A 14,520-nucleotide genomic window follows, 5' to 3' on the forward strand; every position below is an offset into this window, starting at 1 on the left:
ACACTTTTGAAGAGGAAAAAAAATTGCACTTTCTAGCACACACAGCATCTTTCAGCCTCTCCTTTTATCTGTGTCCATCCCGGGCCAGTTGCCAGAGGAAAGCTGATACCTTCACATCTTTGATTACGGGTGAGCTAAAGCCAGTTGTTTCCCGTCTCTCAAATGAGGGGCTCGGAGTAGATTAGGGGGGTGATGGGCCTCCTCTCCTCTGCCGATACCAGCGGACTGGCTGCGGCTGCCAGAATGCTGCACTTGGGGGAACTCCGAGGGAGAGTCCTGCTCGAGCAGGAAGGAGCCCTGGGATGGATTAGCAATGTCTGTCAGGGCCACAGGAGTGGGGTTCGGAGTCACACGTGTCAAAATTTTACCATTTATGAAGAAATTCAGAGTTTGAAAACTGGTGGTCTGAGGGCAGGATTTTTGGCCCATGTAAGTTGTTTTTCACATATTTCTTAAACTCCAATTTTATTATCATGATTTATACAGTGGAAGGTTTCATCACCCCAAAGCTGGATTTTTGGAGCCACTACGACTTGGACCCTCTGGAGCCAAGTGCGTGAGGCCGTGCACGCAGGTTGCCCGCCTCCACCCCCAGCCCCTGGCACTGGGGGGCCACATGCCTGGCCCGTCCCCCACATTCATGAGCCTGAGCCTGATGACTGATTTGCTTCCGCTGAGCGGTGACGGGGACTCCAGGGAATGATGTGTCAAAGCCCCCAGGAGGGGGGGACAGCTGCCTCCAACCACCAGGGAGACAAAGGAAGAAATGTTCACATTGACTGAACACCAAATGTTTGCTCAGACCCCTGCTGGGGCTTTTCAATACAGGAGCTCACTAAACCCACACAGGACACAGGTGGAGCTCATGTGACACTTACCACTTTGCAGACGGGGAAACTGAGGTTCAGAGAGGTGACAGGAAGGGTCCAAGGGCAGCGTCCCCTGGTGGTACTGGCGTCTGGGCCCTGCCCACCAGAGTCTGGCCTGCTGACTGTGGAGAAGGACGGGGCGAGGGTGGGGTGCGCTGGTGGGGCTGCAGCCCCCGGCGACCCTGCCTGAGAGCAAGGATGCAATGGGGAAATGGGATTCCATTTTCCTGGTTCCTGTAAAAGGTCTTTATTTCCTTCAGTACGTGCTCCCCACGTGAAGTGGTCACCTGATGAGTCTGCTAATGACGTCCTCCCCCGAAGTTTATTTGCTAATTACACACCACACGAAGCTTAACAAAATAATAGGCGCTCGTCAAGCCCACGGCCTGGGGCCTGGCTCGGCTCTCCTGCTTTCTCTCTCCCGCGGGGAGACGCTCACCCCGTCTGGTGCTGACGCTGAGAAGCACACGGGCCCCCGAGACTGAACTGCGGGGAGAAAGGCCCACGGACCTGCTGGCGGGGGCGGGCCTGGCGTGCTGCTCGGGTGGCGGCCCTGCCAGTCCCCTCCCTCTGGGCCCTCGGCTTTCCTGTCTACACCATGAGGGAGTTGCCCTGGATTCGTGGGTTTCAAATGTTTACTCTGGAAGCAAACTTCCTCAGACCAGATATCAACGTATAAAACACCCACGTGTCTTAACCAAGCGCGGCCGCAGACCTGGAAGGAGAAAGACAACCCACGGAGCTTTGCCTTCGTGACCCGGACTCTCGGCCCCTCCGTGCACACCTGCGGCTGCGCGGTGCCGCCCGGCAGCCGGAGGGTCTGCTCCCTCCTCTCGGTTCCAGCTTCAGACTTGGGACTCGTCTTGTCCACGAGGCTGCAGAGCTGACGGCGGCATGCCCGTCCCGGCCCGGGCTCGGGGGGCCGCGTGTCCCTGCCGGCTCGCTGGCTCCTGGCTGTCGCCCTGAGCAGGACGTGTCCCGTCCTGCCCACTGGGGCGACCAGAGGATGAGAGACGGACGGGCCCACCGCTCCCCGGGCCCAGACCGAGGAGGAGCAGTCCACGCTGGCTGACTCGCGTCCCTGAGACGGGGCGGCGTCTGCTACGCAGCAAGGGCCACCCATAGGCCAGCACAGCGGTGACACGCGAGCAGGTGTTTTATAGCACCCCTCCCGGAGTGACAAGGAGGAAGCAGGCAAGGAGACCTCCGCGTGGAGGACACAGCTCACCAGGAAAACACGGCTGGCCGATAAACAAACCAGTAAGAAAGTTCCTCCTCACAGGAGTCAAAGCTTCTGAAGTGAACTCACAAAGCGCTGTTTCACCCCCCAAACCAGTGACAATACTGACACACATGGATGGCAATGTGGCGTGCTGGCAGGGACCAGGGAGGCAATCTCCCAGCTCTGGCTGGTGGCTGTGACGCCTGGTGCAGAGCTTCGGAAATTAATTTAGCAGCACGTGGCCAGGTTGGTGACAGGCCCACCCTCAGCGCCAGCAGCTCTGCCGCGTGGCGTCCACCTGTGAACACTCTGGCTGCTGGGCCCATGGAGGCTCGGGCACGGCGGTTCCCTGCAGCCCTGCTCAGCATAGCAAACACCCCACAGCCGGGGAAGGGAGAGTGAAATGAAGACGCAGCCGTGTGGTGGGACAGCACCCGACACCTACGAGGGAGAAGCACGCTGCTGAGCGTGACACGGGACGACCACAATCAGGTAAAACTGTGGAAGAGCCTACAGACCAGTGATGCTTAATCGGCCGATGCTTGTTACTCACCGTCCAAGTTGCTTTGGAAGGACGTGCTGCAAATTTATAAAAGCAGTTGCCTCTGAGAAGGGAGGGGAACAGACAGAAGGCGGAGGGTAAAGAGAACCGAAGCTGCATTTGTGGTTTTTTCATTTGTTTCCTTGTTTCTTTTTAAAAACGTGCTGCCCCCCAAGCTGGAGCCCAGCAGACATCCTCACCGTGGCCCACGCTGAGCAGAAGGTGGTGGGGAGGCAGGCTTGTTAGATCAGCCTGTGTTTTCCTACATGAAACTTTTTTCTTCCCTCTGGCCCCAGACGGTGGGCCTGCACCTCCGGCCACCTCATCTCTAAACTACCTGGGCGCCCAGGTCCTGGGCCGCCTTGGAGTCGGCGTGTCAGACGACCTTGAGATGTAACATTTCCAGTATCCTCCCCTCTCCCCACCTCACAGATACACAGAAAATCAGGGGAAGACAGAAAGAGAGAGAAACAGAGTTATTTTGGGGCCAAATTTAGGAATTCTAAAGGAAAAAAAATCTATATGCAATACTATATTTTTAGCACTAAATGGTGCTAAAAGCACTTTTTGGCACCCTTTAGAGAGTGAAAGTTGCCTGGTTAGTTTGGGAACAGAAAGCCGAACGGTGTGCCCCGTGACCTCCGGCTCCCCAGGGCCCTCCACACAGCGCCGCGGCTGCCTCCCCCTCTGACAGTCAGATCGCCGCCCCCTCCAGGAGAGGGACCCTGCTCACCCACCTGCTGCCCAAGCCACAGGCCTCACGCCCCTTGCCTTGTTTATTTTCACAAAACTGTGCAGGCACCGCTGAACCCATTTCACAGAGGGGAAAACCAAAGCCTAGAGTGGGAACACGAGGTGAGAGGGAGTGGATCCTGACTGGACTCCCCTCTATCTGATCTCAAAGCTGGGGGTAGGGGGCACAGGATGGGGTGGGCCAGAGGGACAAAGGGCAGAGGTAAAGGGTGCACAGCTCTTGGGGAAACTGCAGCTGACTGCATGTGCCCTGAAGGGGCCGCACCCGCCATCCCAGGGCAGGCAGGGCTGCCGCAGCTAGCTGCACGGGGCGGGGACAGGCCTCAGAGATGGGAGAGGCTGGGGCAGGGGGGTCAGTGGGGAGGCCAGGCGGATGAGGAGACAGGAGAGGACGGATTCATGGGAGCACAGAGACTGGCCGGAGCAGGGAATGGGCGAGGAGGGCCGAGGAGGGCCCCAGGTCATGCAGGCGCAGGTGGGTCCCTGGAGGCGGACAGACGTGGGGCCCAGAGAGGGAGGGCTGGGCAGAGGAGCTCCGTCAGCCGGGGTGGGGTCTGGCTCTCCTGTCAAGGGGCCATCCTGGGCGGGGTGCAGGCGCCGTGGCCATGATGGCCCAGCGACCCTGGTGGCCGGACTATCCTTGCCGGGTCTGCTGAGCCAGGGGACAGGATCAGAGAGGGGAGGACACCCCTTCCTTCCGGGCGCTCTGTTCTGTGCTCCCGAAGTCGTCCCACGTTGTCTTCCAGCAGCAAAGGGGGCTGGGAAACGCCCAGTGTGTTCTGGCTGCTCTGTCCAGCTCCTTTCAGTGGCTCGGGTCCTGAGGAGGACACTGAGTGACGTCGGGGACAACTGGTCTCCACCAGCGGCACCTGTGGGCGGCCTGTGACTTGGGGCGGCTAATGTCACTAAGCCTCCGTTTCCACCCCTGCTTCGTGGATGCGAGGCCCTGCTCCCAGGGCACTCGGATGACCCCGTGTGCGTGCCAGGTGGAGGCTGCGGCCTGCTTGGGGGGGACCAGCCCCGAGGGGCTGGGGAGATGAGAGGCAGGGGCTGCAGACGAGCAGTGGCCAGCAAGGCAGGGACAGTGAACTAACAGGGACGGTGTCCCACCTTGGAGGTTGGAGAGGGTGGCTGAGCAGAGTACTGGGACCCGGGCAGATGAGCTTCAGAGGAGAGCGGAGGGAGCCAGAGCTTCAGGGAAGGAGCAGCTGGAGAGGGAGGGCTAAGGGGACACCAGGGACGTGGGGACGTGTGGGCAGGGCTGCCAGGTCCTCCGACAGGGAAGACACATCTAGGGGCCCTGGGTGGGCCATTGTGAGCAGACCCCTTGGCCACACGCCCTGATCGCGGGCCAGTCTCCTGGAGGTGGGAGGCCTGGGTGTCCAGCCAGAGGAGGGAGGCCAGCAGGACAGACCTGTTTCCCAAATCACACCAAGGGAAGGAAAGTCACCAGGCCTGGGTCACTCCAGGCAGGACGCGGGTGACTCCAGCAGTAATCACGCTCACTTAAGAAATTAGACAGAGCTTTATTAAATAAACCAAATAGAGACGTGCCTGTTTACATCTGAGTTGTCAATTTGAGCTCAAGTGTTACGCAAGGCACAATTCTTCCTGTCTCCAGCATAAAAAAAATAAATTGCGTGGCCCGGCCCCCAGGACTGAGGTGGATTCACGCGCGTGGCTCAGGGCGGGCTGGAGTCCCCATGGCGCGGTCCACGGGGTCCAGGCTCTGGACTGTCCTGGGGGGCCCCGGCCTCAGGCAGAGGCCGCGTCCTGAGGTCTCGGCTGCTGCGTGGACGAGGGGCTGGGAGGAGGGAGTTTCGGAGTTGCGCCTCCTTCCGGCTGGCTCGGCTCCCCCTTCCCTGGCCCCTGGGAGCTGCCTGGAGGGAGGCCGTCCTGTGGGCGGCCCTGGCTCAGATCTGCTGAGGTGCTTCGGACAGAAGGAGGGACAGATAACACAGGTCTCTGTGCTCCGGCAGAACAAGGAGGCGTCTCAGAATGAGCAAACGCAAGAAGGGCCCCATCTCCAGCCCAAGGACATTTGCCAAGCAGGGACTCCGAAGTCCCTGTGCTGATAGCGGAGCCCGGACAGGAGGATGAGCCAGACCCACGGGCTGTCCCCCGGGTCAAGGCCAAGTCCGGGAGGGGCTTCCCAGCTCAGGGAACAAAGAACCAGAGGACTGCCATCCATTCACAGGGGCCGAGGAGGGCGCAAGGCCCATGTCAGGTGCCCCCGCAAAGCTGAGCCAGGGCAGCCCCGGTGCCACGTCCCTGGGGCTCCTTGCGCAGTGGTGGCGCCGGGACGGCCCCTCACGTCCGCCTGCTCCCCGTCCCCCAGCAGGAGCCAGACGAGGGGAAATGTAGTCTCCACAGGAAGGTGGACCCACACAAGTTAAACAGTAATTACAAGTCCTTCCCTGAGATCACTGCGGCCACACCGCCCCAGACGCTGTCTCCACCGCGCTCCCGCCTGCCCCACGCCCTGAGATGGGGGTGTAGGGACGGAGAAAATCAAAGCCCAAGCGGGCACCGCCTGGAAATCCCGACCACCAGGTGGAGGAAGGGGCCGGGTCCCCGCCTTGTAAAACTCTGAAGTGAAACAAGAAAGCAAAGCCAGAAAAACCCGAAGAGCAAACTTAACCCCCCCCCCAACAAGGAGAAGCGTGCGGGCGGAGCTGACCCCAGTTGACAAGGGCGGCGGCAGCAGCGAGGCGGGCCTGGGCCGGGGGCCGCGCGGGCTGGCGGGCGGGCCGGCCGGCGTCCCCGTGGTGGAGGCCAGCAGCGCGGCCTCCAGCCCAGCCCCGCAGGCTAGTGGGATGTGTGCGCCGGGCTCCACAGCCCCGAAGGAGGGCTGGCTCGGCGGACAGGGGGCAGCGCGCTGAAAGGCATGGGCGACGATGAGGCAGCAAAGTCTAGAGGGGAGAGAAACGCAGTGAGGGACGCAGCAGAGGGGGCGCCGGAGAGACAGCCCCCAGCCGCAGCCCTCCACGCAGCTGGTCCTGCCGGGGACCTTGCCCACCAGCTCCCATTTCCTCCAGCTCCGGACCCGCCTTCCGGGCCTCACGCCCCAGCCGCAGCTTTTGCCCAGGGCCAGCCAGGCCTTCTGAGACTCGGGGTTCCCCCCAGGACCCCTCCTCTGAGCCCCAGCTCTGCCAGGGTGGCTACTCACAGTGGGGGCTGTGCCGTGGGCTGGCTCGCGGGGAGAGGGCGGGCGGCGCGGGCTCCCGGGGCGCGCAGACCGTGTGGTAGGCTGCAGACGGTGAGGTGGTTAGAGTTGGGGCTGGAGGCGGAAGCAAACCGGCATGGGTGGGGGACAGCGCGCCGGCTCACCTATGATCATGACGGCCGTGCTGGCCAGCAGGGCGAAGACCGTGAAGAGCATGACTTGGTAGGAGTCCAGGAAGTGCTGGAAGCGGCCTGCGCCGTCTGCCGTGCCGGGAAAGACAGTCACCCAGGCCGCCACGGGGCCCCCGTGTCCCGTGACGCGCGTGGTCAGAGGGCGGGCCCTGCCACCCAGTGCTCGGCACCTCACAGGTCGGGCTACCTGAACCCATCTGGTTCCACCTGGGACCCTGCTTCCTGGGACAGCCCACCGGTCAGCGGTCAGCGGGAGGTTCAGTTTCTGCCCCGTTCAAGGGGGGAAGAGGCCTGCCTGGGGGCGTCTGGAGGGAGTGGGTTGCCCCGAAGGCTCCCAACCAGTCACCTCCCTGCCCTGAGGCGCCCAGGGCTCCCCGCGGCCCCTCGCGGCTGCCTCTCACCTGCACTCAGCCCAGGGTCTCTGACTGCGCCCTCCCACTCTGCTCCCCAGTCCAGATCCAGTGGGAGCAGCCCCTCCCCCCAGCAGAGGCCAGGCCACTCCATGTGCCCCCCCCCCCCGCCAGATCTTCAGACTCCATCCTTCCTCCCTGCGTTTGGAATCCACCCCGTTTGGGGGAGAGGGGGTGCTTCTCGGGCATCGGCCCAGCCCAGGCGCGGCACACGGCAGGCACTAGGACGCGAGCGCAGAAGAAAGGCACACATCCACTGCCAAGCGCCCACGCCCACGGTGTGTCAGGTGGGCCCTGTTCTAAGCGCTGTCCTCACATACTGACTTCCATGGCAGAGGGGCGGCGGAAACCCCCATAATTAATCACATCAATCCCCGTGCAGGTGGGCTGCCCGCCGCAGCGCTGTGGAAGGAGGAGGAGGGCAGGAGGGCCTGCGAGTGAGGTCTGAGTTCCCTGCTCTGCGGCACAGCGGTGTGTGTGTGTGTGGGGGGGGCGGGGGCCCCGGGGACCGGCCTCCCCAACAGAGGGAACAGCGAATGCCAAGAGGTCGACTGGGGGCTGCCCGGATTCCAGAAGCAGGAGGGAGGCCAGCGTGGCTGGGGCAGCGCGTGCGAGGGGTCAGGGGCCTGCGGGAGCGTCGGGGTGCCTGGGCTTTACCCCGAGGGGGGGGCCCCGCAGAGTGGCGAGCACAGGAGGGGCGCTCTCCAGTCCCCTGTAACAGGGCCCCCTGGCCTCCGAGGAAGCAGAGCCTGCAGGACAGCGCGTCAGTGACTCACTCTGGGGGCATCTGCCGCTGTGGCTCCTCCAGCAGCCCCCAGACGCCCCCGTTCCGCTCCCTGCTGGACCGCTCTGGCCTGTCCCTCCCCGAGGGTGTCCCACCCCGACTCACGAGGCCCAGGCCCTCGGCGATCCATCACAAAGACCACAGTGACTGGGACGGTGATGGCCTGGTTCGTCATGGGGCTGGAGAAGGTCAGGGTGGTGGACAGAGGCCCACGGCTGCCGGCCGCGGGGTCTGAGACGCCGACCGTGTAGGTGACGAAGCTGGGCAGCCCTAGAGATTTCTCCTTCACGAAGGCCAGCACAGCTGGGGACCCTGACTTCACCTGGGAGAGACGCCGAGGCTGAACTTGGGCTTGACGGCCGTGCTGCCCTCCCAACCTGCAGACTGAGGGGGGACCCCGCCAGGCACCCTCCCCAGCCAGCAACGCTGCCCGGGCCCTTCTGACTGTCAGCCTGTGGCCCCAGAGCCAGAGGAACGCGCCGCCATTCTGGGGCGTGTCTAAGGAAAGGACACACCAGTATCACGGGATTCTAACCAAGTGCCCCTTAAACAGAGACATGCGTGATCTCCCAAGGCCAGCTTCCCGAGGGGCAGCCCGGAGCCTGGTGGGCCCTCCACGCCCCACAGCGCATTCACTCCTGTCTCGCTCTGAAGACGTTCAGCCGCAGAGGAGGGAGCGGCGGAGACGCCAGCGAGCCTGTTTCACGTCGCCCTGACCCTCCTCCCAGCCTGCCGGGCCCCAGGCTGGTGGCGTCACGCACCACCACTCGGCAGCCAGGGACACCCAGGCCCAGAGACGGGCACACAATGGTCCCCGTGTGCGGGATCAGCGATCAGTTAGGGGTTAGAACTCTACTTCCCGCCCCGGCAGCCTGCGTTCCTGCCCTGAAGTCACTCATGGAACACGGGACATGTTCGCTGAGCGCTCGCAGGGTGTCGGGCAGGCCCCGCCCCTCTCCTCCAGCTGAGGAGATGGGCAGCTGTCCTGACAGTTCGTGCACTCACACTGGCTGACGGTCAGCATGGGAAAAGGAAAGGGGGGTGTTAACTTCTTTGAATTTTTAATTTAAATTTTTGATCCTGAAGAGAGGCGGTCCAGGGTTTCCACACTCCACCTGGTCCTGCCTCATCCTGACCCTCTCCGGTGTCCCAGCTTCTGCGAGGGCAGCACTCACCTCCAGGTTCTCCAGAACCTCCACGGTGCCAAAGACCTTGACCTCGGAGCTGGTGTCGTGGTTGCTCAAAAGGATTTCGGCCTGGTCGGCGTAAAGCCCTGGGCTGAAAGGTACCTCGGCCCCGACCTGCTCTCCGGAGACACGGCTGCCCAGGATGGAGGCAGTGACCAGCAGTGCCGTCCTCCTCATGCTCAGGTGCTTCAGCTGCTTGTCCGTCAGCCTGAGCATCGTGATGGAGCAAAGGTACCGGCCTGCGGAGACCAGGGCGTCGTCCCCTCTCCACCCAGCCTGGGGCTGTGCCTCCTCCCTGCTGCTCCGACTGGAGGACTCCTATTCACCCTGCAGAGCCCAGGGGAGGCACCGCCACCCTCAGGGACCTCCTGGGAAGCCCCTCCTCGGTGCCCCGGCCCGCCCTGGACACCCGCTCTGTGACCAGCGCTCCCCTCGCCGTCTCTGGCTCCTCTGTTCACCACATCCCAGTGCACTGACGTCCCCCGAGCCCCTGTCCCTCAGGGCCCGGCCAGCCTGGCTCAGAACAAGGGCGAGGGAATGGTGAGCACAGCCCAGTGCTGGCCGCGTGTTGAGCGGGGCTGACTCCTGGACAGCCGCTGGCCCAGGGGCAGCAGGATGCTCTGTGCACGCCTGGGCCGTGCCTGACCCACAGCAGGTGAATGAGCTGAATGAACACCGTGCAGCAGGGCCTTGGAAACCAGGATGCCTTGGTTGGGGGTCCCTTCTATGCCCCACCGGCCAGGTGCCCCCAGGCGAGTTGGCTTCCTTGCTGGCCCCGTTTCCCTTGTCAAGCGGGGGTAACATTGCACCCCTGTGCGGGGGGGAACACACAGGGCCCAGGACCACCAAGTGCCTACCCTACACGAAGCTCTGAGCCCAGGCCCTGCACACAGTGGGCCCTGAGGACACAGCTCCTGACTCAGGATGCTGAGTGCTGCTGCCCGAGCGAGCACAGGACAGGAGGGCCTCGCAGGCCCCTGGGAGCTGCATCTGGGCTCACGGCCCCGCATCATGCGGCCGCTAATCTCCCCTGGGAAGGCGGGGCTGCAAGGTCTTGGAAAGATCTGAAGATGAGCCACACGCTCGTCCAGTCACTCTTATCACAGCTGGTCCCACTGAGGACGCAGCAAGAGCACGTGGCAGGCACCGTCCTTCTGACTGCCCACGGCAGCCCGTGACAGGCGGCCCGCCTCTGGGAGTGAGCGAGCCGGTGCCGCTCCAGCCCATGGTGTCACCCACAGCCCGGTCACCGGGCAGCTGCACTCTCTATATGCCGCCTGGCCCTCGGCTACTGAGTAAGGACCCTTCCATCCCTCTCAGTTTCCCCCCACCCCGTCAGGCCGGCAACAGGAAGGGCTGGGAACCAGGTTTTCCCAGTCTGTGCCGAGTCCTTTCTGCCAGGGGTTGGTGGCTGCTGAGAGTGGCCAAGACCTGGCCCAGGGACGCCGGCCCCTCCCGGTGGCCACAGTGACCCAGAGGCCAGGGTGACGATGGCACCAGTCTCGGGCTGGGCTCCTGAAGGACACTGCCCCCATCCCGACCCCAGACAGCTCGCCATCGTGAGCCAGGTGCACTGAAGGCAAACCCTCCGTGCAGGTCAGCGTTGGCTTCCAGCACTGGCGGACTTACCCAGAGCAGCGTCAAACTCCGGTTCTGCGGTGAACACCTCTCGTGCTGGGAAGTCAAAGTCGTCCTGCTTGAACTGCAGCTGGCAGCTGAGGAGGGACTCTGGGCGCAGGGCCGCGATGGTTTCCACCTGGGCAGGGGAGCACTCGCCTGGAGAGGGGAGAAGGGCGTGGGCCTGCTGGCCGCCACCCCGAGTCCCCCGAGGCAGACCTCCAGCAGGAGGACGCACGAGCAAGCCACACAAAGGCTGGCCGCCCGCGAACTGGCACCCACACCACGCTCCTCCCGACGTGATGGCACTGCAGTTTCTGAAAGCTGAGGACGAATTATGCAGGGAGGGGTGATTCTGGATCAGGGGCAAACACAGCATTTTTTCCTGACACCGCGTCCAGTGGCACGGCAGATGGGTCAGGCCCACTGGTGCGTGTTTTCTGTCCCTGTCAACAGGGGAGACGGGCAATTTACTCCTGGATGTTAGGAGCGTGCCAGTCCCCACTAATGCCCTGAACACCATTCTGGTAAGTGCGCAGTACTGTCCGCTAGTCCCGGACGCAGTAAAGCAGCATCAGAACAAGAACGGTGGTACTTAATTCTACCCGTCGAGGGGTTAAAAACAGCCTGTGTTGATGTATCTGTTCCTGGCAGCTGCTGTCCAGGGCAGTCACGGGCAGGGGGTGAGGTCGAATGTTCTGTGCGTGACTTGGGAGAATCGAAGTCGGCGGGGAGGCCTGCTAAGCCATTACTTCCTGGGATGGACGGTGGTGAGTTTCGGCTTTGCTAGGGTGCCCTGGGGCGGATGGCGCGTCTCCGGCCCAGAAACAGGCAGTTTCTGGACGCCGGGCTCCTTCAGGAAGGTCCCTTCGCGGCTTCTGCTGTGCAGGACTCGGATTTCGGGCCAGCTGGGTTAGGTGCTGGCTCGAGCGTGAGTAGGAGGAGCAGACCAAAGTCGTCGGAGGGCACGAGACGCCCGCCCCGCTCCCCAGCCCGCAGGGCCCACGGCCACCCGAGCTCCCCACCCCGTACCTCTCAGGTTAGAGCTCTGGTCTCCCACGGTGACCATCACTTTGGAGGCCGCAACCTCCTGGAAGCCGGTCTGGACGGGGCGGACATACCGGGCCACGATCCTCTGAGGGACGCTGATCACGATCTGCGGAGGGAGCCAAGGCCGCGTCCATGAGCGCTGCCCGTGTATGGCCAGGCATCTGTGACGTGGGTACTGCCCTTTTCAAGGTACAGGGGACAAACTGAGACTGGCTGGGATGTGGCGGCCCCAGGCTGCTCAGACTCCCCACAGGAACGGCCGCTGCTGCTGCCAGCCGCAGAGCAGGCCGGGGCGGAACAGCCTGCCTGGATTCACTTGGCAGTTGGAGGTGGGAGGCCGATTTGGGCTCCCCTGGCAGCGACAATCACATCTCTGCACGTCAATTTGGTTAATTCATCTCTCAGCAAAAAGAGAAGACGCCACTTCACTTCACTGTCACTTACTCAGAATGAATCGACCCGGCCAGACGTAGTTCACACCGCCTGGCGGTGGGGGCCGCGCTGGCCTTCGAGGCTTTCTCCCCGCCCACCCCCTCCCCACCAACAGCTGCACCCAAACACCCCGCCGCACGCCTTCCTGAGGCAGGACGAGCTCCCCGCCGCCTCCGGGCGGGAGGCCATCCAGGCTCTGGGCAGCACTGAGCACTTGCCATGCGCCACGTGAGCCCCGCGAGAGCCGGGACGGGGTCTCCCTCCTCCCCAGGGCCCCTGCAGCACTGGACGCAGACTGGAAGCTGGCTCCTCCACCTCTGGACTGACCAGCGGTCCCCGTGCCCCTGCCCTGGTACCTCCCTCCACCCGTCTTCTCTGCTCCTGACCCCAATCTGCAGTCTCCTCCCGCATCCTCCTCTACACTTGGGGGAGGCCCCAAGGCCTTGACCCCACTCCCGACTTGCTCTGGTAGGCCCTGCGTGTTCCCGCCACTCCCAGGGCTTCCGATTTTGCCTGTACTGCAGACCCTCCCTCACCACTCTGCCCCCAGCCACCTGGAGCTCCAGACGTGCCCTCTCAGCTGCGTCACCACCAGCCCCACCTGGAAGAGCCACAACCCCCTCCAGCTCACCAGCCCCTTCCCTCAGCACCAGCCCCTTCTGTGCCCCCCTCTCTGCAAAGGGCCATCACCCACCTGGTTGCCCAAGCCAGACCTGGAGACTCATCCCCCAGGCCTCCTCTCCCCTCTAGCCCCACTGCCAAATAGTCACCAGGCTCTAACGACCCTCCTTCCCCGATCTCCCCAAACCCACCCGGGAGCACCAGCCAGGGCCCAGCCTCCACCTCCCAGCTGCCACCCTGCAGCAGCTCCCCTCCCCTCAGGCCCTTAGACTCAGCCAGGCACCGGCCGTCTCTCCAAACACACCTCTGATCTGCAATGGTCTTTGCTTAAAGAAAGCTCCGATAACCCCTCCTGCACTGCGCCCAGCATGAGTTTCACTCTCTCACCCTGAGCAGGGGCAGCCAATACCTACTAAGCGCTTGCTGTGTGCTGAGTACCATTCAGAGTGTTTCATGCAGTAACAGTATCCCCATTTTACAGGTGAGAAAACTGAGGCACAGAGAGGTTAAATAACTTGCCCAAGGTCACACAGCCTCTCAGTGGCCCAGCTGGGATGTGAACGCAGGCAGCCTGGCCCCAGAGCCCATATGCGTAACCACTCCAGGAGCTACCCGGAATCGAAGGCATGTCGTGATCTGATCACAATGCCAGCCCCTACATCCCAGGATCCAGCCCCAGGGCTCTGCTCTCGAGCCCCGCACAACTTTGCCAGGCCGTGCCCTCCTCTGCCAGCACCCCCGCCCTGCCCCGGCCCTGCCTGGGCTGCTTCTGGGAGGGTGTCGCTTTATTAGCCCCAAGGTGTCTCTATACGCAGCGGGCTGCCCCAGCCACAGAGCTGCCGCACTGAACACGTGCGCTATTAGGTTAAACTGCTGGACTCCACAGAGCACACGCTGGCTCTAACGATGAGACACGTGGAAGGCGGCCAGGCTCTGCTCACTGATTCACTCTTGACTGGAGAGAAATAGGAGGAGAGCAATTTTGTTCACTTTCAGAAAGACTCAAAAGGTGACTTGCTGGGGGAGTTTAACTTTGCTGGTGACGCCAAATGGCCACGCGGGGCCACCCATGGCCGGGACTCCCAGGGGACACCCCCAGTGGACAGTCCTGCCCTTGGGGCTCAGCCTCAAGGCTGCAGTGCGGGAGCACTGGGATCCCCCAGAAGGCCACCTCTGTGCTCACCATGGCGAACAGGGGAGATGCTACCCCGGGAGGAGGGGGGAAGCTGCCCTCACAGCAGGGTCGTGACACCCCATCCTGACCGCCTCCCAGGGTGCTGGGGCCTCTTTCTTAGAGAAAAGAGAATCGCTCAGTATTGAAAGCTTAGGGCTCCATCCTAAGAGGGTCTGCCACGAGCACCCCAAGCCTCACCTCCTTGTAGGTCCTCAGGTGCCCAGCGACCTCGTAGAAAACAGTCACAGATCCTGCCTCCTGGGCCACGGCCACGCCTGTCTTGGCGTCCACGTGGAGGACGCTGCTGGCAGACGAGCTCCAGGTCCCGGGGACACCTGGGACAGGAAGCCTACATGTGACCTGCCTTTCCCACGCCTGGCCCTCCAGCCACCCCGTCTCACCCAGTCACCTGGGCAGTGTCCTGGCCGCCCTGCCTCTGCGCTCTACGGCGCCTCCCCTCGTGCTCCTGGCTGCGGACACCTGGGGCCACCTCCCTTCTCCCA

General features: G+C 63.0%; 1 protein-coding gene across 4 annotated transcripts in view; it reads right to left on the reverse strand.

Moving 5' to 3' along the window:
* Window positions 1-4,891: 4,891 nt before the first annotated feature.
* The window catches only part of NUP210 (nucleoporin 210), an 89,183-nt gene continuing 79,554 nt past the window's right edge, over window positions 4,892-14,520 (reverse strand). For 3 of the 4 annotated variants that reach the window (XM_074344245.1, XM_074344244.1, XM_074344247.1), the window contains 8 exons: window positions 14,216-14,352; window positions 11,773-11,896; window positions 10,753-10,899; window positions 9,112-9,362; window positions 8,042-8,258; window positions 6,716-6,811; window positions 6,555-6,635; window positions 4,892-6,297 (listed from right to left, as the gene is read on the reverse strand). In XM_074344245.1, coding sequence (XP_074200346.1) covers window positions 6,194-6,297; window positions 6,555-6,635; window positions 6,716-6,811; window positions 8,042-8,258; window positions 9,112-9,362; window positions 10,753-10,899; window positions 11,773-11,896; window positions 14,216-14,352 — 1,157 coding nt within the window. In that variant the 3' untranslated portion in view covers window positions 4,892-6,193. Of the gene's footprint in view, window positions 6,298-6,554; window positions 6,636-6,715; window positions 6,812-8,041; window positions 8,259-9,111; window positions 9,363-10,752; window positions 10,900-11,772; window positions 11,897-14,215; window positions 14,353-14,520 lie in introns of those variants that run through there. The other variant, XM_074344246.1, reaches the window with a different exon arrangement.

Source organism: Camelus bactrianus, chromosome 17 (assembly GCF_048773025.1).
Source record: "Camelus bactrianus isolate YW-2024 breed Bactrian camel chromosome 17, ASM4877302v1, whole genome shotgun sequence".
Classification (NCBI taxonomy): Eukaryota; Metazoa; Chordata; class Mammalia; order Artiodactyla; family Camelidae; genus Camelus; species Camelus bactrianus.